The 25394-nt window shown below is 38.2% G+C and overlaps 2 protein-coding genes across 2 annotated transcripts in view; one reads left to right on the top strand and one right to left on the bottom strand.

The window, feature by feature from the left end:
* The window catches only part of RAD17 (RAD17 checkpoint clamp loader component), a 28421-nt gene extending 11837 nt beyond the window's left edge, over positions 1-16584 (bottom strand). Inside the window, 14 exon segments of the mRNA XM_070743105.1 lie at positions 854-1000; positions 1123-1208; positions 4423-4614; positions 6275-6383; positions 7032-7101; positions 7555-7680; positions 7949-8001; positions 8993-9129; positions 11355-11514; positions 12159-12242; positions 13384-13638; positions 14145-14180; positions 14182-14246; positions 16539-16584. Coding sequence (XP_070599206.1) covers positions 854-1000; positions 1123-1208; positions 4423-4614; positions 6275-6383; positions 7032-7101; positions 7555-7680; positions 7949-8001; positions 8993-9129; positions 11355-11514; positions 12159-12242; positions 13384-13638; positions 14145-14180; positions 14182-14246; positions 16539-16569 — 1551 coding nt within the window. The 5' untranslated portion in view covers positions 16570-16584.
* Positions 16484-24776, top strand: AK6 (adenylate kinase 6). The gene is made up of 5 exons (XM_070743106.1): positions 16484-17096; positions 21002-21094; positions 21606-21664; positions 21755-21900; positions 22020-24776. Exons 1-5 carry the CDS (start codon positions 17069-17071, stop codon positions 22207-22209), a joined length of 516 nt encoding a protein of 171 aa, XP_070599207.1. The 5' UTR covers positions 16484-17068; the 3' UTR covers positions 22210-24776.
* The last annotated feature ends 618 nt before the right edge of the window (positions 24777-25394 follow it).

Genomic DNA, 25394 nt, shown 5'->3' with positions numbered 1-25394 from the left:
GCTTTTTAGGTTAAATCCAGGCAATTTGAATTGTATCCAAAAGTAAACAGAGTGTCAGGCAGGACACACAGCACTGATTTTTGTGCTCATGGCAGTCAGTACCCCGACAGCCTTATGCTGGACCAACTGAAATTTCTGGATGATTTTGTAAAGCAGTTTCATGCAGTTCATTGCAGCAGTCTCACTTAGTAATGATGAAAGCATCGGTTATGCTCCATGTTAGCCACAACTGTTCCACTAATCTGGGCTCAGGGCTTTTGGTTAGGACAGGTAGAGGAAAAAGGATGCCACACTACTAGGAGGAGACTCTATGGTGGGGAAACTGGACTTCCAGTTGACTCCAGAATTAAACGGTGGGGTGGGGCTTCCAGTTAGGATATTTGTGACTGTTTGAGTGTTTAATGTTGCTGACCCCTGCACTAATCAAAGCTCCCGCCTGGACAGAGCTTCTATTTCCCTGTTAATTCAGTACAACCCCAAAGCTGTAGACCTGTTGGTCCAGACACATAACTACCCTGTGTCTGGAACATCTCACAGATCATGTCAGAAAAGACAAATGAACAAACAGCAACTGTGTCTTGCTTAAGTTAAAGAGCAATAAGACTAGAAACAGTAAATATAATTAAGGGTCTTATTTATTTGTAAGAGTCCAAATTGTAAAAATTACAGTATGCATGTTACATGTTTGGTTATATTTGGTTACATGAGGACCCGGATTGTGGGGGCAATATGCTGGCTGTGTTAAAAAGTGCTATTGCTAACATGTTGTAAGCATCCCTGAGTCTAAGGAGAAGAGCAGCATAAAAATCGAATAAATAAATTTAAAAATAAATATATATATTTAACTACTTACATCCCAGTTAGTGCAAAGAAAATCTGCAGTGCTTAAATATTCACTGGCTCTTACAATATCATCGATATCAGAGAAGAACTCCAAATAATTCTGGTGAAGGTATACATTAAATAGGTTCCCAGGCATATGTGATTTTTCTATGACATCCTAATAAAAGAAAATATGCAGAGACTATCATACCTCATAGAAAAATTATCTGTAGTCTTTTAAATTAAGAATTTTGGCTAAGTGTACATGGATATATATTATAGAACTAGCAAACATTTTACCTCGGGTTGAACAAGCAAGGGTTGTCGTTCATATTCTGATAAATGATGAGGCAACTGAGGAAAGTCCACCTCTGTAGCTGGTTCTCCTATAAAATTATTTAAATGATAATTGTAGTTTCATCAACCATCAGATGTCTGCAAAACAATCTTGGGAATGGAGACAGGTATTTCTTCAGAAATAGATAGTTTATACAGTTGAATCCTGGCTCACATAGTTTGCACTGTTTAATATGTATACAGTATTGTTATCTATATTCTAAGTAATATATTGATAGATTAGCCTGTATCAAAAAGGCAACATATCTATTTTGTTGAAGATTTTCAATATTATACTATAGGTTTTGTTTTTTTAGTAGCTACACAAGTAATTAGACAACATCCTATTCCAAAGTGTCCATCTGTTGGGGTGAGCAATAGGTATTGAGAAAGTGTAAAGCGTATAATTATTGCATGGAAGGCCTTGTTAGTGCAGAGAGTACATGGACTGACTTATGAATATCTGCAGATACTATAACAGTTGAACTGGTGAGGAGGAAGCGATCTGCAATGTCAAAGAAGATGCTTTGTAAATCAGGGGCAGAAGCCAGAAATCTTCAAAGCTGCAAGGTTAATAGCTTTAGTCTGTGGACTCAAAAACATAGGACAAGTCCTATGTTTTAAATCTGGAACTTAAAACTGATGACTAGCATATATAGATGGCAAGATTGATATGTAGAATTTCTTCAAATGTATGGCTCCCTTGTTTTCTATACAGTGATCCCTCGATTATCGCGAGGGTTCCGTTCCAAGACCCCTCGCGATAATCGATTTTTCGCGATGTAGGGTTGCGGAAGTAAAAACACCATCTGCGCATGCGCGCCCTTTTTTTCATGGCCGCGCATGCGCAGATGGTGGAGTTTGCGTGAGCGGCGGGGAAGACCCAGGGAAGGTTCCTTCGCCGCCCAGCAGCTGATCTGCTCGGCAGCGCAGCGAGGAGCCGAATCGGGGTTTCCCCTTTGCGTGGGCGGCGGGGAAACCCCGATCTTTGTCTGCTCGCTGCTGCTGCGGCCGCCCAGCAGCTGATCTGCTCGGCAGCGCAGCAGCAGCGAGCAGACGAAGATCGGGGTTTCCCTGCCGCCCACGCAAAGGGGAAACCCCGATTCGGCTCCTCGCTGCGCTGCCGAGATCAGCTGCTGGGCGGCCGAAGGAACCTTCCCTGGGTCTTCCTCGCTGATGCCCCCGCTCGCCCGCCCGCCGCCCGCCCGCCACCCGCCAGCAAGAGGGGGAGAGATAGAGAAAGAGAGAGAAGGAAAGAAAGAGATGAGAGAGGGAGGAAGAGAGTGTGAGAGAGGAAGAAGCAAGAGAGAGAAAGAGAGAGAGAAAGAAAGATGAGAAAGGAAGGAAGAGAGTGACGTCATCGGGTGGGAAAAATCGCGATATAGCGTTTCGCAAAGAACGAGATCGCGAAAATCGAGGGATCACTGTACAGTATACCATATTTTTCGCTCCAATAAGACACACTTCCCCCCACACCCAAAAGTGGGTGGAAACAATGCCAGTCCTTTGGTGAACGGCAGCTGGGGCATTGTGCAGGGGTCCTTTTACAATGATGAACCTGGCCTCTTCTATCTTTGTTATTGCCCACCTCTTCTGTTTCTTTTCCGCAGTGCAAGAGTCAAAAGGCAGAGCTGGCATATGAGAGGATACTTATCTAGGGTCCTCTTCAGGCTCAATCTGATTTTTTTTCTTGCTTTCCTCCACTAAATCTAGGTGGGTCTTATGATTAGATGTGTTTTATAATGCAAAAAATACAGTAATTAAATCTGCTTAGTTCATCTTCTCAGGAATGTAAGTGGGGAAGAGTTTAATTGCTGTACCTAGTATTGATAGGTGGGGTCAGAAATTTTGATCCACTGATAATTCCATGAGTTTCATTACAATGATAGGGCAAGTTAAGGACAAAATTATTATTGAAATATTTTTTTAAAAAAAGTTATAACAGATATATGCATATACAGTGATCCCCCGATCATTGCGAGGGTTCCATTCCAGGACCCCTAGCAATGATCGGGTTTTCGCGAAGTAGCGCTGCGGAAGTAAAAACACCATCTGCGCATGCGCAGATGGTGTTTTTACTCCCGCAGCGCTAGCGAGGAGCCGAAGATTGGGGTTCCTGTTTTAAAACGTCGCCGCCGGCATGGGCGGCTTGCCAGCACCCCCCCGGACCCCCAACCCGGGTTTGGGGGGCTGCTAGGAAGCCGCCCATGCTGGCGGCGACGTTTTAAAACAGCTGCGCGGCTTTCCAATGAGTCCCGAAGACAAACGTCAAACTTCCACGTTTGTCTTCGGGACTCATTGGAAAGCCGCGCGGCTGTTTTAAAACGTCGCCGCCGGCATGGGCGACTTGCCAGCACCCCCCCGGACCCCCAACCCGGGTTTGGGGGGCTGCTAGGAAGCCGCCCATGCCGGCGGCGACGTTTTAAAACAGCCGCGCGGCTTTCCAATGAGTCCCGAAGACAAACGTCAAACTTCCACGTTTGTCTTCGGGACTCATTGGAAAGCCGCGCGGCTGTTTTAAAACGTCGCCGCCGGCATGGGCGGCTTGCCAGCACCCCCCCCCCGAACCCGGGTGAGCAGCGAGCGAAGGGCGGGTGGCCGGGCGAAGGGCGGGCGAGCGGCGAAGGGCAGGCGAGCGGGTGCTGGGGAGGGCTTCTCGCCCTCCCGCCAGCAAGAGGGGGAGCGAACGGCGTGGGCAGGCTGCGGACAAGCCGTTCGCTCGGGCCGCTTCCCAGCTGAGTACTCAGCTGGGAAGCGGCCCGAGCGAACGGTGTGGGCGGGAGAAGGGCGCGCGAGCCGCGGGCGCGCGGGCAGGCAGGCTGCGGACAAGCCGTTCGCTCGGGCCGCTTCCCAGCTGAGTACTCAGCTGGGAAGCGGCCCGAGCGAAGCGGCAGCAGCGAGGAGTTTGCGTGGGCGGTGGGGAAACTCCTCGCTGATGCCCGCCAAGAGGGGAAAGACCTAGGGAAGCCGCCCAGCAGCTGATCTGCCCGGCGCCATCTACGCATGCGTGCCCATAGAAAAAAAGGGCACGCATGCGCAGATGGTGTTTTGACTTCTGGGTTCAAAAATCGCAAATTAGCCTGTTCGCAATGGTCGGGAACGCAATAACCGGGGGATCACTGTTTATCAAATAATAATAAATAAATAAGTCAAACATAGAAATTAATAAAATGTTAGAATTTTTAGATATATAATATATAGAATTAGAATTAGAGTTAGAATTTTTAGATATATAATATACTAAAGACAAATAAATTATCTTACTTTTGCAGTAAAGTATTTTCCCCAAAGCGTGGAAAAGGAAGATGGAAGCATCCTTGCTACCAATAGCTGGTATTTCTTGGTCCTCTAAAAAATTACCGAAAACGGTTTTTTTCTTTATTTTAGATGATGTACCATATTTTAAAACAGAATTTTTCTTTCTTTTTGTCCATAAGCTTTTGTCTGATGGCCTTTCTGAAAAAAAAAACCCCAAGAGAATTAATAAATAGGAAAAATGAAAAACTTTGTCTAGAATAGAAAGGAATGGAATGGAATAGAATAGAATTCATTATTAGCCAAGTGTGGTTGGACACAGAAGGAATTTGTCTTTGGTGCATATGCTCAGTGTACATAAAAGGAAAAAAGGAAAAAGGAAAAAATAATAGTAGTAAGAAACAACATAACTTTTACAGCAAAATTCTGTCTAGAAAGAACATGTATTACTTTTATTTCATTCTATTCTGAGTAAAAATGCATGTATATTTTTAGATTACTAAAACAAAATCTATAAATATTGCTTTTAAAATGCTTTTAATTTTTCAAAAGTTTGAAATTCTTGCAAAGGGGTACTGTTTTTATTCCATCTATCCATGATTTTGAGTCTTAATTACTGCATATGTGAAGAAGACTTTTTAAAGTTCTTAGAAATTAAAAAGTCTTCTTTTATTATTTCTTATGTTCTTTGAATTATTTATGGCATTGTAATAAATAATGCATACTAATATATTGGCATGATACTGAATATAATAATGTTACGACAAATACAGTCATACCTCGTCTTACGAACCTAATTGGTTCCAGGGGGAGGTTCGTAAGACGAAAGGTTCGTAAGACGAAACATTGTTTCCCATAGGAAACAATGTAAAGTCAATTAATCCGTGCAACCCAAAAACCCCCCCGCAAAAAAAACGGCGTTCGGCGACTGCTGGGAAGCCGTGCGGCTGTTTTAAAAGGTGACAGCTGGCCTGGGGGGCTTCCCAGCAACCTCCCGAACCCCGAGACCGGAAGTTCGGCAAAAGTTTGGGGTTTGGGAGGTTGCTGGGAAGCCCCCCAGGTCAGCTGTCACCTTTTAAAACAGCCGCGCGGCTTCCCAGCAGCTTCCCGAAGCCGAACGCCAAACCCAAACTTCCGTGTTCGGCGTTCGGCGACTGCTGGGAAGCCCCGCCACCCGGCTGTCACCTTTTAAAACAGCCACGCGGCTTCCCAGCAGTCTCCGAACGCCGGTTCATAACTCGAAAAAAGTTCGTAAGAAGAGGCAAAATTTTTCTGAACCCCGGGTTCGTATCACGAGTTGTTCGTAAGATGAGGGGTTCGTATCTTGAGGTACCACTGTACAAAAAAAAAATTATAATATCCAAAAGACATTGATGTGCCATAAGTGTAAAATACTAGAATCCCACATTAATATACTATGTGTAAATTTAAATAAAAACAGAATAAAAATATAAACAATAGACAAGAATAATGATAAATGAAAAAAATATAGCAAAAAAGAAAATATTTTTAAAAAATCAATCTGAGTTATAAAAATAATACTGCATTTTAAGAATTCAATTAATTTAACCATTCATACATACAGAAAAAACAATTATGATAATAACATAATTAAACACTAACTAAACATAAATTAAGCATTCCTTAACTGGGCTACTCTTCAAAATTCTTATTTTTTTCATCCACTACTATTTCCCACACTTTTAAGTATTAGTAATGCTAAAAAGAAATAGATTTTTCTATATTGCAAAATAAAATGTTTTCCTGACAAATTCAAAAGCAAAAAAATCTAAGACTAAATATTGTTATTTTTAAATCTTAGTGCCAAGCACAATTTAAATTAATAGGAATATTTTCTTACCTTTTAGAGAAAACTGAAGTGTGTTTATTGCACTTCTAATGTCTCCTGAACATCCACTGCAAATCAGTTCTAATAAGGCTTTGTCAGGGACATCAATTTTATCTCTTTTCTACAAAGAAGATTTTAAAAAATTACACAGCTAATTTGAATAAATCTATATAAAGCATTCAAAAAGTAATATTTCCCAGATGTTTATGTTTATGAGATTTGTATGCCGCCCCTCTCCGTAGACTTGGGACGGCTCACAACACAATAAAGAACAGTTTATAACAAATCTAATAAATTTACAATTTAAAATATTTAAAAACCCCCATTATTAAGCAGACATACACACAAGCATACCATATATAAATTGTATAGATGCTTCCTGCTTCCATTTTTATCTGTCCCTTATAGCAAAAATTCCAAAGATTGAACTGTATTTTTCTATCCACTTTGGAAAAGATATTTATCATTCAATATTTTTACTACTTCTACAGAACCATTCAAAACTGTCTATGATTTATCCCTATTTTACTTTCACAACAATTTCATATTGAAGTTGGACGACCAATGCTAATTATGAATGAATCTCTCACTGATGTTTGGAACTAAGCAAAGATTGTTGAGAACAATACTGTCAACAATTATTATACAACACTTTTTTTTAATTTCTAAGATATCATTCAGAAGAAATGTAATAATAATGTTTCCATCACCAACTCTTTCCTTTTGTATTCCTTACAGTATGACAATATTATAATTTCATTTATCTTACCATACTGATCTCCCCTGTGATTATTCGATTTAGGGCTTTCATCAACAGTGTTGGTGCCACTGGGTTAAAACTGAGAAAATTGAAAAAAGAAAGTCAAGTTAAATGTCAATATGTGTCAGCATCCCAAATAGCATCTTAGAAATAAATCAGATTCCAGTCCAATTCTCTCATCCAAGGTTCAATTTATTAACAGAGCCATATTGGTCAAGCCGTTGCCATCCCGATACTAACTTCCTTCCAGTACTGCACCTAGGTTAAGACTCATCCCCATCCCCACACTCACAAGTTCATCACGAGAACTTGTCCGAGTGCAGGGATTTCACCGACCTCCTCCTTACATCCGTTGATGCAGAACAAAAGATGACCTTGGACTCTAGTAACTTTCCCTCTCATGCAACCACCTCTCCCAGTTCCCATAATACTATTCTACTGTGGCAGGCCAAAGTCTCTAACTCCACATGATGGCTTCGGCCTGACAATATGAGCATTTCATCATGGCCAATGTAGCTGTCGATTTGTTTACCTAATGGTTGCTATACACAGCTCTTCCTGAATTGCCTTTGGGAATAGAGACCTTTGGCTGATTCCTGTGTTGAAAATGTCCGATATTATAAATACAAGAGGACATCTGCTTGTCCGCAAAAAACTCCTACAATGAAAAATTGAAATATAGTAGCTCAAATTACACAGCATCTATTCTGACCAGTAATCAATAGAATTGCACTAGCAAAAATGCAAAAGGTACAAAATTTGCAACACGCCATCTTCACTCATTCAACACCCCAACTTAGCAGCAAAAGTAAGATGGAGTTTTGTATTTTGGTAGTGGACTATTCTGCATTAGAGAATCTTAGGCTTGGGCCATACTCATTAATTTCTCTGAATGTTCCTTTGGCAAAATAAGATACTGAACATACCTCAGAATGTCATGTAAACTGCTAGGGTCATGATAAAAATGGTTTGGCATATCCTGTTGAAAAGGAAATACAATATTGTTATTCTACCATATCTGCTAAATTGAATTAAAGTCTGTTGGTGGCACTAAGATTATGCAATAAGGATATTTATAAATGTTACAAACATGGAATATGGTGCAATATGGTGCCAAGATTGAAATTGGAGACGCAGAAAGCTACTTTCAAGCCAAAAAAAGTTATTATGTAAACAAAGAGTTGTAGCTATTTTTATTGCTTTGTAGAGAACAATGAAATAGTACTTAACTCAGAAAAATGGAAATAAAAGGTGTAGATTTAACACCATGAGCCTAGTTAAACAGACAAACACACATATCTGTGCAGGCCTTAAAAGGCATTATTTGTATTAAACTAGCGGTACTTATGTTTTTTCTGGATTTATTTCATGCCTAAAAAAGAAGTCCAGCATATAAGGGGGTAGATACTTTTGTTCATATCAATTCAAAGTGCATCTGAAAATCACAGAAATAGATATGGGATTGCTTTTGCCCATATTGGCTAGATTTAGAACAAAAGAATTGAAATGCCATTGTTATTAATATCCTTATTTAATTATTTAAAAATAATTACTCTTTGGTATTTTAGGCACCAATAAATGTTAATTATTGAATTTAGAATCCAGCATTCATAGCTAATGCTCTTCCATTAGATTATAAAAATTTCCAAAATGCTTGATAATAAAAAAAAGGCTCAACATAATGAAAAAAAGATTTCAGGCCATTACTTTCTGAAAATTGTAGTTTTAAAATCTTAATTGAAAAAAATCAAATATTTGTTTTATATTTATAAGCAATTTTCATGAAAGATTATCAGGTCTGTTTGAAATAAGCTACTATTATTGTATAAAATTGAAATTTCACTACTGAGCAACTTAAGTTTGGAAGACCTAACTTAAAAATGCTATATTTAAACATTGGGAGAAAATAGAACATTTAATTTTAATTCTTAAAACACCTAAATGGGGTTAATTCAACTACTTTAACTTACTTCCACAAGAATAAGTCTTTTGTCAGTCTCCATGGACTCTCCAACCATCTGAAGCTTGATATATTTGTTTGCTCTTAGAAGAAATTCTTGAAAGATATGTGCCTGGCTCTGATAAGGAAGTATCTTAAAATCCGATTCTAAAAAGGAATATTTATTTTACAATATTCACAAAGTACTAAGAAAAGTACTACCTTAGAATATATTGGTATATGTTTGAAACATTGGGCCACATATATCAAATACTGAATTGAAATTTTTCAAAAAAAAACCCAGATGTGCTTTAGCACTGAAGGCTTGTCCCTCGTTAAAATGATATATTATCTGAATTTTATTTGAAAGTTTAAAAGTTAGTCTACTGGAAAAAAATCTACTGAAAATTAATCATTACTAACCAATAATTAATAACAGTCATATTATCTACATCAGAGATGTCAAACAGGCCATATATGTGTATTCCTGATTGCAGCCTGAATCTGATTAAAATACAACGGGGAAATTTATTTACAAAACTAAAAAAAAGATAAAATTCAATTAAACACAGACAATATTATATTTAAAAATTAAACAATTAAATTATTCACAAATGTATTATTCACCATAAAACTCTGGACTTGTGGCTCATGAGGTCAAGCCAGTTGCCTTAATTTCAGTAAAACAGATTGTTTATTATGGATGGAGCAGGAGTTCCTTCTCAAACTATGCTGTAGCAGGACCAAATGACCGAAACATTGCAATTAAGCTGAGGCAGCAAGCTTGCGGCCTTTTTCCCAGGACTGCTGACAGACACCTTTGCATTAGTAGCTGACCTTCCCTGAACCCGAGAGCCTGTTTCCATAACATATTTTAACATATACCTGTTATATGCATTGCAATTTATTCATGTTCATATATTGCGATGCACAAACTTGTATTTGGCTTGGAACAAGCTGCACAAAACCTTTTTTTTTTTTTTGCACCGAGAATAGCAGAAATTAGAAGGAACGTTATAGGGCAGTGATGGAGGGCAGTGATGGAGAACCTATGGCAAGGGTGCCACAGGTGGCACATGAAGCCATATCTGCTGCCTGGCAAGCCGTTGCCCTAGCTCAGCTCCAACATGCATGTGTGTGCCAGCCAGCTGATTTTTGGCTTGCACAGAGGCTCTGGGAGGGTGTTTTTGGCTCCCAGAGAGCCTTTGGGGGGGGGAATGAGAAAGGGCATTTTCACCCTCCTCTGGCTCCAGGGAAGTCTTTGGAGCCTGGGGAGGGCAAAACACAAGCCTACTGGGCCCACCAGAAGTTGGGAAACAGGCCATTTCTGGCCTTCAGAGGCCCTTCAAGGAGTGGGGGAAGCTGTTTTCGCCCTACCCATGCATTGAATTATGTGTGTGGGCACTTGCGCATGCGCAATAGCATACACCCATGCTCTTTTGACACCGGAGGGAAAAAAGGTTCGCCATCACTGTTTTAGGGAAATGTTAAGTGGAAGTAGGAAATGAAGAGGTAGTTTGCATATAGATTGGGGAGAAGCTCAGAATCAAGTTCACTATTCTGAACACAGAATAGTGTTCAATTTCATTGAACATTAACAATTTAATCTCAAGAGTAGAGCAAAGCTTTCACTTGGGTTTCAGACAAGATGCAGTTTATCACCCAACTGAAATCAAATAAACTGTAAAAATCTTAAATATGTTTAATGTGCAAACCAAATTTAATCCTCTATCTTCAGAGCTGGCTTTTCTTACTAAATATAGCCAAGAATAAATTATGTTCAGACAGAATTGAGACATATGGCTAGAACGTCCTTGCAGTCATACTAGCAGAAAGAAGGAGAGAACAAGTAGCACATATGCCTAGGGCCTGCAGTTACAATGTTGAGTTCAGTTTGCATTTGCAACTTGATTGAAATCTCTTATCAGTCTAAAGTTTTAAAACACAGGAAATCCTAATATAGAGGAAGCTGAGAATAAAGAATGCCATTATTTTCAGGCATTGTATGTGGAATTTCCTCAGCAATTCACTTTCAAATTAATTAGAAGTTAGTTCCATTTACTTTAATGAAATCTGCTACCCTCTAAGGGTTATCCTACCAGAAATAAATATGTCAAAAAATATACTGATCAAAAAAATAAAGGGAACACTCAAATAACACATCTTAGATCTGAATGAATGAAATATTCTCATTGAATTCTTTATTCTATACAAAGTTGAATGTGCGCAACAGCATGTGAAATTGATTGTCGATCAGTGTTGCTTCCTAAGTGGACAGTTTGATTTGACAGAAGTTTGATTTACTTGGAGTTATATTGTGTTGTTTAAGTGTTCCCTTTATTTTTTTTGAGCAATTGCTCAGAAATGAAGAAGTGAACATTTTAAAATTTTACCATGATTGAAAGCAACTTGAAAGTCACTGTGTTTTTTGAAGTCCAGCGATACAGGATTTATCCATTCTTGTATCTGAATACCAAGGTCCTTGGCTAATATTTCCACAGTTGCTGATTTTCCACATCCTGAAGGGCCAGTTAACACTAAGATGGAGCCTCCCTACAATAAGATACTTATCATAAGCCGAGTTAAATATGATATTTAAAGAAAAATAATAACATGGGTTTCTTAATAAAACAAAATGGAGTTTTAGTGTCAATAATATCCATTTTTTTATTATTTCCAATAAATATAGTAGCCATAGTCACATTCTGAGTAGTTCAGTATTAGAGTAGCCTACTTCCTTTATGCTGCACAACTTAATTCAAACTAATTGTTTGGTCTACAGTTCATTGGCCTAGTGTGTCCTATGTTGTTTAAATGGAAACAGGTAATCGTTAATGGAAATTTGGGCATAGATTAATCCCAACCTGTTTACTTATTTAGTAGGTACTGTAGACATAAAACTTCATGATATTCAGAAAAAAAAGAAACACAAACTGAACAATTTATCTCAAGGTAAACTTTATACAAATCAATCATTGCTTGCTTTATCTTTATCTATCCCGACAAATAAGTAATTTGTAAATAAATGTTGCTCTAAAATTATGTTATATAAGATTTTGATAATATTCTAATCTCACTTCATTAATTATTCAGCAAAATAAAACTGGTAAAATTAAAATAAAACTACTGATTAAAATTAAATAAAAGCTTCAAAATTAGCAAACTGGCAGATAAAAGTATTAGGTTCATAATATTACCTGTCTGGTCTGATTTTGAAGTATGTGATCTTTTAACCATCTTTCAACTTCTTCAATTTTTTTCTTGTGAATGACAAGGTCACTCTAACAGACAAAAATATGCATATAAGACATTTATGTAGCAAATAATTAAATTATGACTTATCTATACTGGAATTCTCTTAGCATGTATACCAGATATAACAAATTAAAATTTTAATGAAGGATCCAATCTTTATGACAATTACTTCACTTACAGAATGATATATAAATGATACAATTTTGTTTATTTGCAAACCAATAGCATAGGAGCCGGGTTGGCGCAGCAGGTAGAGTGCTGTACTGCAGGCCACTGAAGCTGACTGTAGATCTGAAGGTCAGCAGTTCAAATCTCATCACCAGCTCAAGGTTGACTCAGCCTTCCATCCTTCCAAGGTGGGTAAAATGAGGACCCAGATTGTGGGGGCAATACACTGGCTCTGTTAAAAAGTGCTATTGCTAACATGTTGTAAGCCGCCCTGAGTCTAAGGAGAAGGGCGGCATAAAAATTGAATAAATAAATAAAATATCTTATCTTACCTACATGCTGAATATATAAGGGAACTTGAAATGAAAGATGAGGAGAATGGTTTTAAAGTTGGAAAAGAAACAGCTTATGGTATAATGATGACACTACCCAGGCAACAGAAAATGCAAATGATCTGTAAATCATAGTACTAACTAGCTTAGTACCAACGTCAAAGAACAAAGTGAAAAAATGAGACTAAAATTAAATATAACAAAGGCCAAATGACAACAGGTATAATAACCAATGTGTAACTTTAGAGAAAGAGGTAAAATTTATAATTGTATTTATAACTGCTGTAAAGAAGATAGAACACCACTTTTTGTATTATTTTTCTTTTCTATTCTTATTTTTCTTTCTTCTTTGCACTTTTAGCTTTGGTTTCTTTCTTTTCATTTCTTTACTCTGTATTAAATTGCATTAGTTTTTATTTCTAATAAATCTTTTAATAAAATTATATCTATAAGGAAAGGAAAGAAAGAAAAGGGAAAAGTTTCACTTATGATCAGGACCTGACATTTTTATAATAATCTTTAATTTAGTATTTTTTATATTTCTTTAGACATACTATTTTAACAAGCAAAATAACTTATTGTACTAAATATATATTAATATGTATATATTAATACAAATTCTAATACTACTAATATACACCACATATTATATTGTATAGAACTGTACCTGAGTTTTTGGTTTGTATTTATCTACCCATGATTCAATTTGGCTCTGAGTTTGTTTGAAGTGTTTATATTTCTCATCTACAGAAAACGGTTTTCTGATTTTTCTCCCACACTTGTAATTTTCAAGCAGAGGAAAATGCTCTTTGCTCTTCTGATTATTGTCAGTATCTCTGAGCAATTTTTTATGGACAACACTGGATGACAGTTTTTCAGCCTCACAGAAATCAATAAAAGATGATTCCACCCACTCAATTTCCTGATAATATAAGCATGTAGAAATTATTGCAGCCCAAAAATTATCAATTCTTAAACCAGTTATTATTTCATTACTGCCTTTATATACAGTATTAAGTACATTAAAAATATAACCAATATTTTTACTTCATGTTCATAAAATGAACATGACGTAAACTATCATACAATATATGGGAAAGCAATAAATGCAATAATTTACTGAACATAAAACAATTTAAACTCACATAAATCACTTCCAAACATTTATTAACCTTTTTCTTATCTTTAATAGTTCTTACATTTCAATTTTATTTAGTATAAAAAACTAGTGCAATTTTCAAACAGGCTGAATTCAATTTAAACAAACAAAAAATCCCCAAATCTTTTTCTCCATGCTCAGTATTACACAATTTAGTCTTTTAATTAAAAGTTTAAAGTTATAATGATTTCAAAATACCCCACTTGGCTACAAGAGTTTTGATACGCCTGCATCAGCCTGAATTAAACATAAATACATAAATAACTTACTTTAGTTGGTGCTGTCTTTCTTTTTGAAGATTTTTTTGACATCATCAGCCTTTGCAGTTTCCATCCAAAATTTATGATTAAATGCTTTTAAAAATAAAGTACCTAAAAGATAAATAAACTTTTATATTTAAAAATTTGCAGCCCTGAAGATAATTACTAAAAGAAGATTTACATTTGTTTTGTTTCTCATTTGGAAAGCTTCTTTTTTCTTTTCCACATGCTGTTACTTTTATTTATTTATTTTTTTAAGCTATTCTTAATGTGTACAGAACAGGAATGTACTGCCTCCATAGTCCCTAGAGTGCTGCCCTCTGTTGAAGAGAGCACACTTCTGTCTGACAGATACTGTAGTTCTAAAATTTTCAATTATAGCAACATTTAGTCTTTAAAGAGAATGTACAAAATGTTATAATACTATTACACATGCATGAAATAACCTGCATATTTAATTTTTCACAAAAAGTTAATGTCTTGGTACGTACAATAATATACACGAATTACCCTGTGACATAAGCAAATTGAAATTGCATAGCTTTATATCTATAATCTCCACTCTAATTCTGAATCTACTTAAACAATTTCAGTACAGAGGAAGATCATTTAGTGATAATTGGAACAGCAACTCGGTTGATAAGTGAAGCAGTCACTAAGTGAAACCACAACGGAATTTACAATCTTACTTCAGTTTTCTTTTGCTTTACATATCTGTGAAGTAGTAGTTACAAAGCTATTTTTTATTACCTCTGTAACTGTGACTGTTGCTATAAGAGGTAGTTACTAAACTAGGATTACCTGTATATTAAGCTATTTTTATTTTGAAACTAATCAACTAAGGCAGTAGTGGTGAACCTTTTTTTCCTTGGGTGCCAAAAGAGCGTGTGCATGTGCTATTGCGCTTGCGCAAGTGCCCACACCCATAGTTCAATGCCTGGGGAGGGCGAAAACAGTTTTGCTCACCTTCTGGAGGCTGGAAACAGACTGTTTCCCAAGGTCTCGTGAGCCCAGTAGAATCGTGTTTCACCCTCCCCAGTCTCAAAGGCTTCCCTAGAAGGGTAAAGACATCCTCCCCCATATCTCCAGAGGTTCTCTGAAAGCCAAAAACACCCTTCCAGAACCTCTGTGCAAGCCAAAACTCAGCTGGCCGGCACACATATGCATGTTGGAGCTAAGCTCGCATGCCAGCAGATATGGCTCAGCATGCCACTGTGGCACCCGTGCATAGGTTCACCATCACTGAACGAAGGGAATCCTAATCTAAACATACTCCTAATGAGGATACATCATTGTAACCTATTTTATAAAACTATAAGCAGATAGACAGTGAGCTTATTGGGCTTACTCTTAAAAACAGAATACTGTCCTGATAATTCAAAAGTAGAACAGCCAAGATTTCATTACTTCTTATAGTGCCACCATTACATATTTGCACACACAAGTAAAACCTATAATGAATATCCTGTTTCCTCCAAACTATGACATCCCTTGATAATAACCCCAGTTAGGCTTTTGAGTGCATGGCAATAAGGCAGGCACTTATATTTCAGGGATCAAAAAATATATAAGACAGGGCCTTATTTTCGGGGAAACATGGTAACATACAGATAATTGTACAGTTCATCTTAGATAGCAAAACAAAGTTTCTAACAATTTGTATTTACATCTCTGAAATGAAGGCGGCGAACACCTCCTCTGACAAAGACTGCACTATGGTATGGGTTATGTTGAAGGATTTTTAGACTTTTTCAACTTTGAACATGCATAAGTGCACCTTTGTGCCTACTGTCCCTGTCCTACTGTCCTCTTATCCTTTCTATTACTACGTTCTACTTATGTTATGTTATGTTAATACATACTAAGATAGAGAGAGAGAGAGAGAGAGAGAGAGAGAGAGAGAGAGAGAGGTAGGTAGGTAGGTAGGTAGATGATAGATAGATAGACAGACATACAGACAGACAGACAGAGTGACTTCAATTCCCCAGTTGGAAATCAGAGAGTCGGTCCACACATCTTAAAAGTTGACAAGTCTGAAAACTAGTTATATCTTTGAGAGTCTGGCAATTTAAAAAAAATCACGATTATTTGCAAAAGAAACATGTATACAATTCAAGGGGAAGCATTCAAAAGTAACAAAAACCAAGGACAGGTCACAGGATACATAACGATTTCACCGATGGTCCCATAGTATTGGCAGGCTACTTGTTAAGGACTTCCAAGATTCAATGGCTAACGAGTATGTGTGCGCTTGTCTAGTCAAACACACACACACACCACACATGCACCTTTTCTATGAAAAAAAGGCACGGGGTGGGGTTTATAAGCAACAGTCATATGTGTCAGGTGGACAGCTGTATGAAATAAATCCAGCAAAGTTGTTGTTATTTTATAAGGGGACACCTCCAAGGTGGAAGAGGACTTCAGCCGCCATGCACTTTTGAAATAACCCTCCCGACTGCGCTCACACATGAAGCCCGGCCTCGTTCCCAAGAAAAGCGGCCCCATCCAGCAGCTGCAGCCCACTTATTTCCGTCACTAAAAACCCCACCCAGCCCTTCGCACTCCCCTTTCTTCCCTACCCTCGCTCGTCAAGCCAGCTCCATGCCGATTGGGGCCTTTCATGCTCTTCGGCGCTTTAGCTGTTCGCCGAGCGCCTTAATAAAGGCCGCCGCTTTGCCCCGCTTTTTGAGTCGGGCCCCTGCGAGGAGGAGTAAATGTAACCGAGGAAGCTTCCAAGTGAAGGGGGGGACGGGACCCTATACGGCTTTTACCAGTCGCCGCTTTTGGACCTCAGGAGAGGAAGGCGGGCCCCGTCTGACGTCTTAGTCTGCTGCCATCCGAGCAAGACCGTTCAGGTCCCCGCGAAGTGCTGCACGTGGCTTCTTGATGATAACTTGCATAGTGGCTGTAGTAGGAGCAATAGAGCGGCTATGAAGAGGCCTAACATTTTACTCACAGGTAAAAGGATGGGTGGGTGGGACCCCGAGAAAAACAACGGAAGGTTATTCGGGTGGGTATAACTAGCATACATAATATACGACTGCAGAAAATAGGATTTTATTTATTTGTTTTGTCACGTACATATTGGGGGTGTACAAAGATATAATATTTATATACCTGATATTAGTACAAGAGAAACACTAGAACGGGACGGAAGTCAGTCACTCTGGTGCACTTATGCACGTACCTTACTGACCTCTTAGGAATCGAGAGAGGTGAACTGGATAATCTAAGGGTAAGGATTGGGGGGTTAGGTGATGATACTACAGAGTCTGGTAATGAGTTCCATGCATCAACTACTCGGTTACAAAAGTCGTATTTCCTGCAGTTGAGTTTAGAGCGGTTTACTTTTAAGTTTGTATCTGTTGTGTGTTCCTGCGTTGTTGTGGTTGAAGCTGAAGTAGTCGTTGACAGGAAGAACGTTGTAGCAGATGATTTTATGGGCTACGCTTAAGGCATATTTAAGGCAACGTACTTCTAAGCTTTCTAACCTAGGATTGTAAGTCTAGTTAAGTAGGGTATTCTGTTGCTAGTGGAGCAACATTTCAGCAACAGAGTGATCAATGCATGGAATGCACTACCAGGCTTTGGTTCTCCCTGTTTCTAAGAGGTCTGTAAGGGGCGTGCATAAGTGCACCACTGTGCCTACCCTCCCTGTCCTACTGTCCTATTTTATCATTACTTTTTACTTATGTTTATACAAACTACTACTGTCCTTTTGTTTTATTTATTTATTTCTTTATTTATCTATTTGTTTTATTTATGTCCTATTGGTCCTATTTATTTGTTTGACAAATAAATAAAATAAAACAAAATAAAATTTTGCTCCTCTCACAACAAAATACGTTACTCCATCAGATTTGAAATACAGTGGTACCTCTATTTAAGAACTTAATTCATTCTGTGACCAGGTTTTTAAATAGAAACGTTCTTAAGTAGAAGCAATTTTTCCCATAGCATGTAATAGATTCAAAATTAACGTAAATCACTCCAAACTAGATTGCAGAAAATACGACTTCAGCAATAGAGTGATCAATGCCTGGAATGCATTACCTGACTCTCTGGTTTCTTCCCCAAACCCCAAAATATTTAACATCAGATTGTCTACAGTTGACCTCTCCCCTCTTCTAAGAGGTTTGTAAGGAGCATGCATACCGTATTTTTCTATAAGACGCACCTGCTGATAAGACGCACCTAGATTTTAGAGGAGGAAAATAGAAAAAAAATATTTTGAGCCAAAAAGGGGAGAGGAAGAGAGGAAGGAGTGAAAGAAGGGAGTGAGGGAGGAAAGAAGGGAGGAAGGAAAAGGAAAGCAAGAAATGGAGGGAGGGAAGGAAAGAAAGAAAGAAAGAAAGGGGGAAGGAACAGGAACAGAGGAAGGAAGCAAGGAAACTTATGAAAGGGGAGAGTAAGAGAGGAAGGACTGAAGGGAGGGAGGGAGGGAAGAAGGTAGGAAGGAGAAAGAAAAGAAGAAATAGAGGAAGGGAAGGTAAAAGAGAGAAAGAAAAAGAGCAAGAAAGAAAGCAAGAAAGAGAGAAAGAAAATGAAAGAGAAATAAAAATTGAGAGGGGGAATGAAAGAAATGGAAGGAGGGAAGGAAGGAGAGAAAGCAAGAGAAAGAAAGAAAGCAAGAGAAAGAAAAAAGAATGAAAGAGCAAGAGAGCAAGAGAGAAAAAGAAAGAAAGGCAACTTCAAAGAAAGGCTCACTGAGCATCTCTCACTCTCTCTCTCTTTCTATCCCTCTTTCTTTCTCTTCCTTTCTCTCTCTCCTCTTCCTTTATCTCCTCTCTCCCTCCCTCTCTCTTTCTCTCCCCCCTCTCTCCCCCTTTCCCTCTCTCTCTCTCTCCCTCTCTTGCTATCTCTCCCCCCTCTCCCTCTCTCTTTCTCTCCCCCCTTTCCCTCTCTCTTTCTCTCTCTCCCTCTCTTGCTATCTCTCCCCCTCTCTCTTTCTCTCTCCCCCCCCTTTCTCTCACTCTCTCTTTCTCACTATCTTGCTGTCTGTTGCTCTCACTCACTCTCGTTCTCTCTCCGTTCTTCTCAGCGGTGACGCGCGCACGCCCTGCCCGCCTCACCTTTGCCGAGAGCCCTTTCGTCCTGGGCTCTCAGCAAGGGGGTTGTAGGAGAGGCGGGGCCGGCGGCAAAGGTGATATTCAATGTCGGGGGCGCACGGGCGGTTGCGCGCGCTCCCTATCTCCCTGCTAGCCCACTCGGAATATTCAAAATAAGAAAAACCTTCACCGGCAAAGGCTTTTCTTATTTTGAATATTCCGAGTGGGCTAGCAGGGAGATAGGGAGCACGCGCAACCGCCCGTGCGCCCCCGACATTGAATATCGCCTTCGCCGGCCTCCGCTGAGAAAAGCCTTTGCCGGCATTTCCTCGGAGGCGCAGCGGCGGGCGGAGAGAGGGAAGGGGGGGCAGCGGCGTCCCTCCTGGCCTTGGCGGGCCGCCCGACCCTCCCCACCTCCTGCAAACGCGGTGGGCGGCGGGGGGAGAGCGAGGAGCCGGTTTATAAAATCAGATTTCTGAGACCTACAAAAGGGGAGCAAGAGGAAAAACAGGAAATATCAAAGACGGATTATGCATAAGAGAGGTGAGATTTCCATTTAGTTGTCATTGGAGACAAAGAGGAAGAGGAATCTGCATACAGACCTGGGGTTGAACAACTAACTTTGTGGTACAACCGGAACAATCTTGAACTAAACACATTCGAAACCATAGTGGTGGATTTTAGGAGAAACCCTCCTATACTATCACCTCTGGCTGGCTGGCGGGGGGAGCGCCGCTGGTGGTGAGGAGGGAGACCCTCCTCCGGGAGGGAGGGGGCCAGGCAGCAGCTAGCCAGCCAGCCGGCGGGATGGCGCTTCCGAGTTCCCAGCCTCCCCACCCCCTCCCTGCCTGCATCTTCGCTCCATAAGACGGGGCTGATTTTTCATCCTACTTTGGGAGGAAAAAACTGCGTCTTATGGGGCGAAAAATACGGTAATTGAATCATTGTGCCTACCATTCCTGTCCTACTGTCCTAATTGTCTTATTTTATCACTATTTACTACTTATGTTATGCTTAAAATAGCTGTAGATCAAGCGCAAAAGGAAGGAAACAAAAGGGGAGTTGAAAGAGCGTAAACAAATCTCTAATTCAGTCTCATGCCAGAATAATAACACAGATCCCCCTAATGCTGCTGCAATCAAAATCGATGATGGGAAGAGCAGAAAAATTAGCTGTTTGCTTTGTGTTATGCTCGTAAGCAAACAGCATAACGCAAAGCAAACTTTGGCTCTCCCGTCATCAGTTTTGATCGAGGCCGCCTTGGGATCTGTGCCGTTATCCTGGTGTGAGAATGAATTGGAGATTTGCATTCCAAAGGTGGGGAAACCTGAAAGCAAAATTAGCTAAAGCAAGCTAATTTTGCTTTCAGGTTTCCCCACATTTGGAACATATCGCTCCTTCACTCTCAAGAACTTCAGGTAAAATTACCCTTTCGTATTGCATTTTTATTTGCGTTAAGTTCAATACATAGAAGCATTTGAAAATGCAATTACCAGTACCTACTTTCAATTAGAAGTGGTTGTATTACTCCATAATCATTACCGCCTCTTGCATGTGAAGGCCTGGACTAACCAATGGAGCTTATATAAATAAGCAATTGTTTTCAGATGTGTTTGTGTGCATCTATGTATGTACATTTGTACGTACATCCTATATGCAAGACTAAAGTGATCACATTTATAGAAACAAAGAAGCACCCATTGCAATAAATACTTTGTTTAGTCTTTCAGGTCAATTTTAAAATAAAAGCTTATGATATATTAATATTTATTAAGTTTCCTGATCATTTCTTTATGCCTTGTGTTTTTTTTGTAGGGACACCTGGTGTTGGGAAAACTACACTAGGCAAAGAGATAGCTCTGAGAACAGATTTTACATACATTAATGTGGGAGATATGGCTAAAGAAGGTAATTTTTAAAGTTTCACAATATCTACCAAACCTATTTTTGATGAACATGGATACATTAATGTCCATTAGTATAGTTTAATACCAAGTATATCTATAATTATGGTAGTTTAATTATATAATTTGATAATATTGACATTGCAGAAGTATCTCTAATGTGGAATTCTATACAACAAATGAGAGATGAATCAAATATGAAAATCAACTATACAATCAGTGGGAAAAAATGAAGCTGAAGAAATAATTCTTTTCCCAGAAACCAAGTGGATGCTATCTAATAGATAAAGGGGAGGTCTTCTATCATTCTAGAGCAATGAATGAGAAATTCGTTGTCTAAATAGTTGACTATTGTAATTGAAATGATTTGACTGTGGCTGGGGAATACTGTAATTCATGAAGTTGGCAAATTTGAAAAACACACATCTAGAACATACTAACGGTATGAGATTTCTGAAAATAAGTTGTCTAAATAAATATAACTTCTTATAAATTAATAACATTATTTTAATCAGGGGAACTCTACGAAGGTTTTGATGAAGAATATGAATGCCCAATATTAGATGAAGACAGGGTGAGTTTAAATTGAAATAATAATTTCATTATTCAATTTTCGTAACTAAGAGTCCATTGTTTAGTTTTCTTTGCATTATTTTCTATATAGGTTATTGATGAAATGGAAGATAAGATGAAGGATGGAGGTATCATAGTTGATTATCACAGTTGTGACTTCTTTCCTGAACGCTGGTTTAACATAGTATTTGTGCTTCGCACTGAAAACTCTTTTTTGTATAACAGGTTAGAAAACAGGTAGGTCAGTGACACAAAACTAAATAAAGCTAAGTTTCAGTTTAAAACAAACCTTATTAATGCCAATAATGTCAAACTTCCATATTTACCTAAATAACATTGTTTTTATATTTTTCTAGAGGTTACAAAGGAAAAAAGCTCCAAGACAATATTCAATGTGAAATCTTTCAGACAATTTATGAAGAAGCCATGTCATCCTATAAACAAGAAATTGTACATCAGTTGCCTAGTAATACACCAGAAGATATGGAGCAGAATTTAGATCAAATTATACAATGGATTGAACAGTGGATAAAAGACAATAACTGATTTTTTTTTTTGGGGGGGGGGAATCATATTTACAGTGATAAATAGAAGTTATGTTTTCATTCATTGAAGAAACAATAATAATTCCTTCATTCAAGGTGAAAATTAACTAAGTTCTTTAGACTTTACGAAATCAGGTATCAGACATCAAGGGATTAAGAATTTAAAACTCTGAAATTATATTAAGTTGAATATCCAATATCCAATCATAAAAATATTTGAAAAGATGAAAAATAATGGTTCCCTAGTTAAAACGACTGTCAAAATCTTATTCCTGTACAAAGTTTTATCAATGCAGTGGATATTTTGTGATTCATTTCTAAATGTGGGACCATGCAATTTATATATGAACATAATTTTAGTTAATTTATTATGCTGTAAATACCCAGGCAAATTTGTATCTGTATGTTTTTGTTATTTATAATATTTGTTTCTGTTTAGTTAAACTACTTTTTGCTCAGCTTTTAGTCAGTTTAAAAGTCATCCTCAACCCTAGATTCATGAACCCATCTCTCTCTGAATAAATGCTGATTGCATGTTGCAAGATTTTTTGAAACAAGTAAATAGATTACACGTGGCCATAGCTACAATGGTTCAAGAAGTATGTAATGCTATTGCTTGTATCATATTTTTCTACTCTCTAGGCTAGCCTGGTGCATAATAAATATTACCAGAATTTATTATCCTTATTTTTTTCTAAATATTAATTCACTTATTTAAAAGTGAAGTTATAATGAAAAGACAAGAACATTGATTGGAAAGAAAGTGCATTTTTGTCCTGTTAAATGTACATAAAATATATACATTTTTCTTAGCAGTTCTCAAATCTGATATTAAGGGCATCAATAAATTATGGTTTTAGTCCTAATCATATATCATTAGATTCCATCCAGAGTATGAACAGAAGGCCATGTTCAGATTCTCTTCTCTTTCCCATGCAAGATCCAAAGCAGAGTTTGATTGTGTAGGAGGAATTTTGGGATATAGACTCTTCTGCCTCTTGTACCATAAATGAAATGACTATTGGAAGCACAGTTGCCTTCAGTTTTCTATTTTGGTTACATTCTGAAAATAGTTACCAATTCAGCCAGTTTGGAGATATTTGGGCAAATCGATTAAAATTCTAACCAGTTCGGCAAACTTGCTAATCTCACCACTGGCTGGTCCCAGCTGTTTTTTGACTGAAAAATGGCCCCAAAACAACCGAAAAGCTGGCTGAAAAATGCCGTAAAAATGGCAGGGGATGGAAAGAAGGAAGGAAGGTGGTGAATATAAGGAAGCAGGGAAAGAAGCGAGATGGAATAAAAAGCAAGGGAAAGGAACAAGATTAGGGCTAATCCAGTTTTAGCTTAGTCTCTCTCAAAATTCCTGCATAGAAGTATTGTCAGTCCTCCAGCTATTTATTATTTTTTGGGTATAAATGGGCTTCAATTGTAAATTGCATATGAGGAGTCAATGGGATTTATTGCCTCTGCTACCTTCTGGTGTGAAATTTTGACTGTTAGACACAATCTATTACTTTTTAATAAGCTCAGCCTATCTTCCTTGGTGATGGGAGCAGAATGCTTGCTGGTCTCTCCCCATCCTTTTACTGGTGGTGGGGGAGCATTTGCACCAGTAAACAGGATTGGTTAACCCTTTCATTTCTGGATGTGTTGCCTATAGGCCCACGGCTTGGGGAAAGAGTGGCCAGGAGGCGGGGCTGGGTGTGATGAGTGGCATTGACTTGGCTATGGCTACTCAGTCACATGCCCACCTGGCCACAGCTACCCAGCCAGTCATTAGGACAGAGAACTGGTTAAATTATTTGAATCCCACGACTATAACTAATCCCCCTTAAATTGAATCAACATGAGATGGGAATAGGGTCATACACTTCTTTCTCTATTCCTAAACTGGGTCAATAATATTACTTTTCAGTATTCCTATACTGTAGTAGTAATACAGGTAATCATCATTTAGCTACTATAGTTACCATCGTGATGAAACAGTAACCACGACCAGCTGAAGTAAGATGATAAGCATAGTAGTAGTTTCACTTTTGACTGCTTCACTTAAAGACTGAGCTGTTGGTACCAGTTGACATCACTAAATGAGAACTAGCTGAAAAAAATATTATTCAAAAAGTCTCACGAAGAAGCATAATTTTAGTCACTCTGCTTAGAGTATTACTGTACTTAATTTGTCTGAAACTAAAGTTCTCAGACAGTTATGTTTAATTAAACATTAAATATTTTTAGATTGCAACTGAACATTGAAAATAGTCACTTCTGTTAGGTGTTGTGTATTCACACTATCTGAAAAGCAATTGGCCAATTGCAAGATTTAATTTACCTTCTGTATATTAAGCATAATCATTCTTGGAACCTTGTCTTTGATTATTACAAATGTTTTAGTATTTTGTGAATGTTTTAAGCAATTAACAATTTGGATCATGCATCTTTTGTTATTTGGCATTGTACTACATATAGATTATTTTCAAAATAATTCTTTCATATTACATTTTTCTGTATGTAATTAAGAACAAAGATTTAAATATTTTTTTTGAAAATAAAAGACACAAAGGCAAAGATGTAATAACTTTCTTTTCCATCTCAATGCAATCAATTTGACTCAGTGGCTGACATATTACAATACAAATGTAAACTTATGATTTAATTGTATGAAACATGTATGAAAGTAATTTCAGATATTCTATTACATAATTAAATGTAGAATTAAGTTGATAGCTTTGGTTGTTGACTTCCCTGGTGGAAATCTGGTAAGTATGTTGCTTCTCCCCACCCCATTGGAAAAGAAAGCCTTGAATTCTTCGCTGCAAACTATTTTAAAACATAGGACCATATAGCAAAAAATACAATAATTTGATGCACAGTTTGTAGGAAAAGAGGAGCATCTGTGAATAGTATTGGGGGGAGTGAATGTTGCTGTCAGTCAGAGAGAGAAATCGACTGGTTTTCTGAATCAGTAGAATGGAGCCGAACAATATTCTTTAAAACTTATTAAGTTCTTTTAAAGTTACCACTTACATTTCCTTCATAATATAGTCCACAGGTCTTCAAACTTGGCAACTTTAAGACTCGTGGACGTCAACGTGGCCACCCACTTCAACACTGTGTGCTGCACTGGCTTCCGATTGGCCTCCAGTCGCAATTCAAGGTGTTGGTTATCACCTATGAAGCCCTATA

Source organism: Erythrolamprus reginae, chromosome 2, assembly GCF_031021105.1.
Source record: "Erythrolamprus reginae isolate rEryReg1 chromosome 2, rEryReg1.hap1, whole genome shotgun sequence".
Taxonomy (NCBI): Eukaryota; Metazoa; Chordata; class Lepidosauria; order Squamata; family Dipsadidae; genus Erythrolamprus; species Erythrolamprus reginae.
Note: the sequence above shows the minus strand (reverse complement) of the source record. Positions and strands in the feature narration are given on the sequence as shown.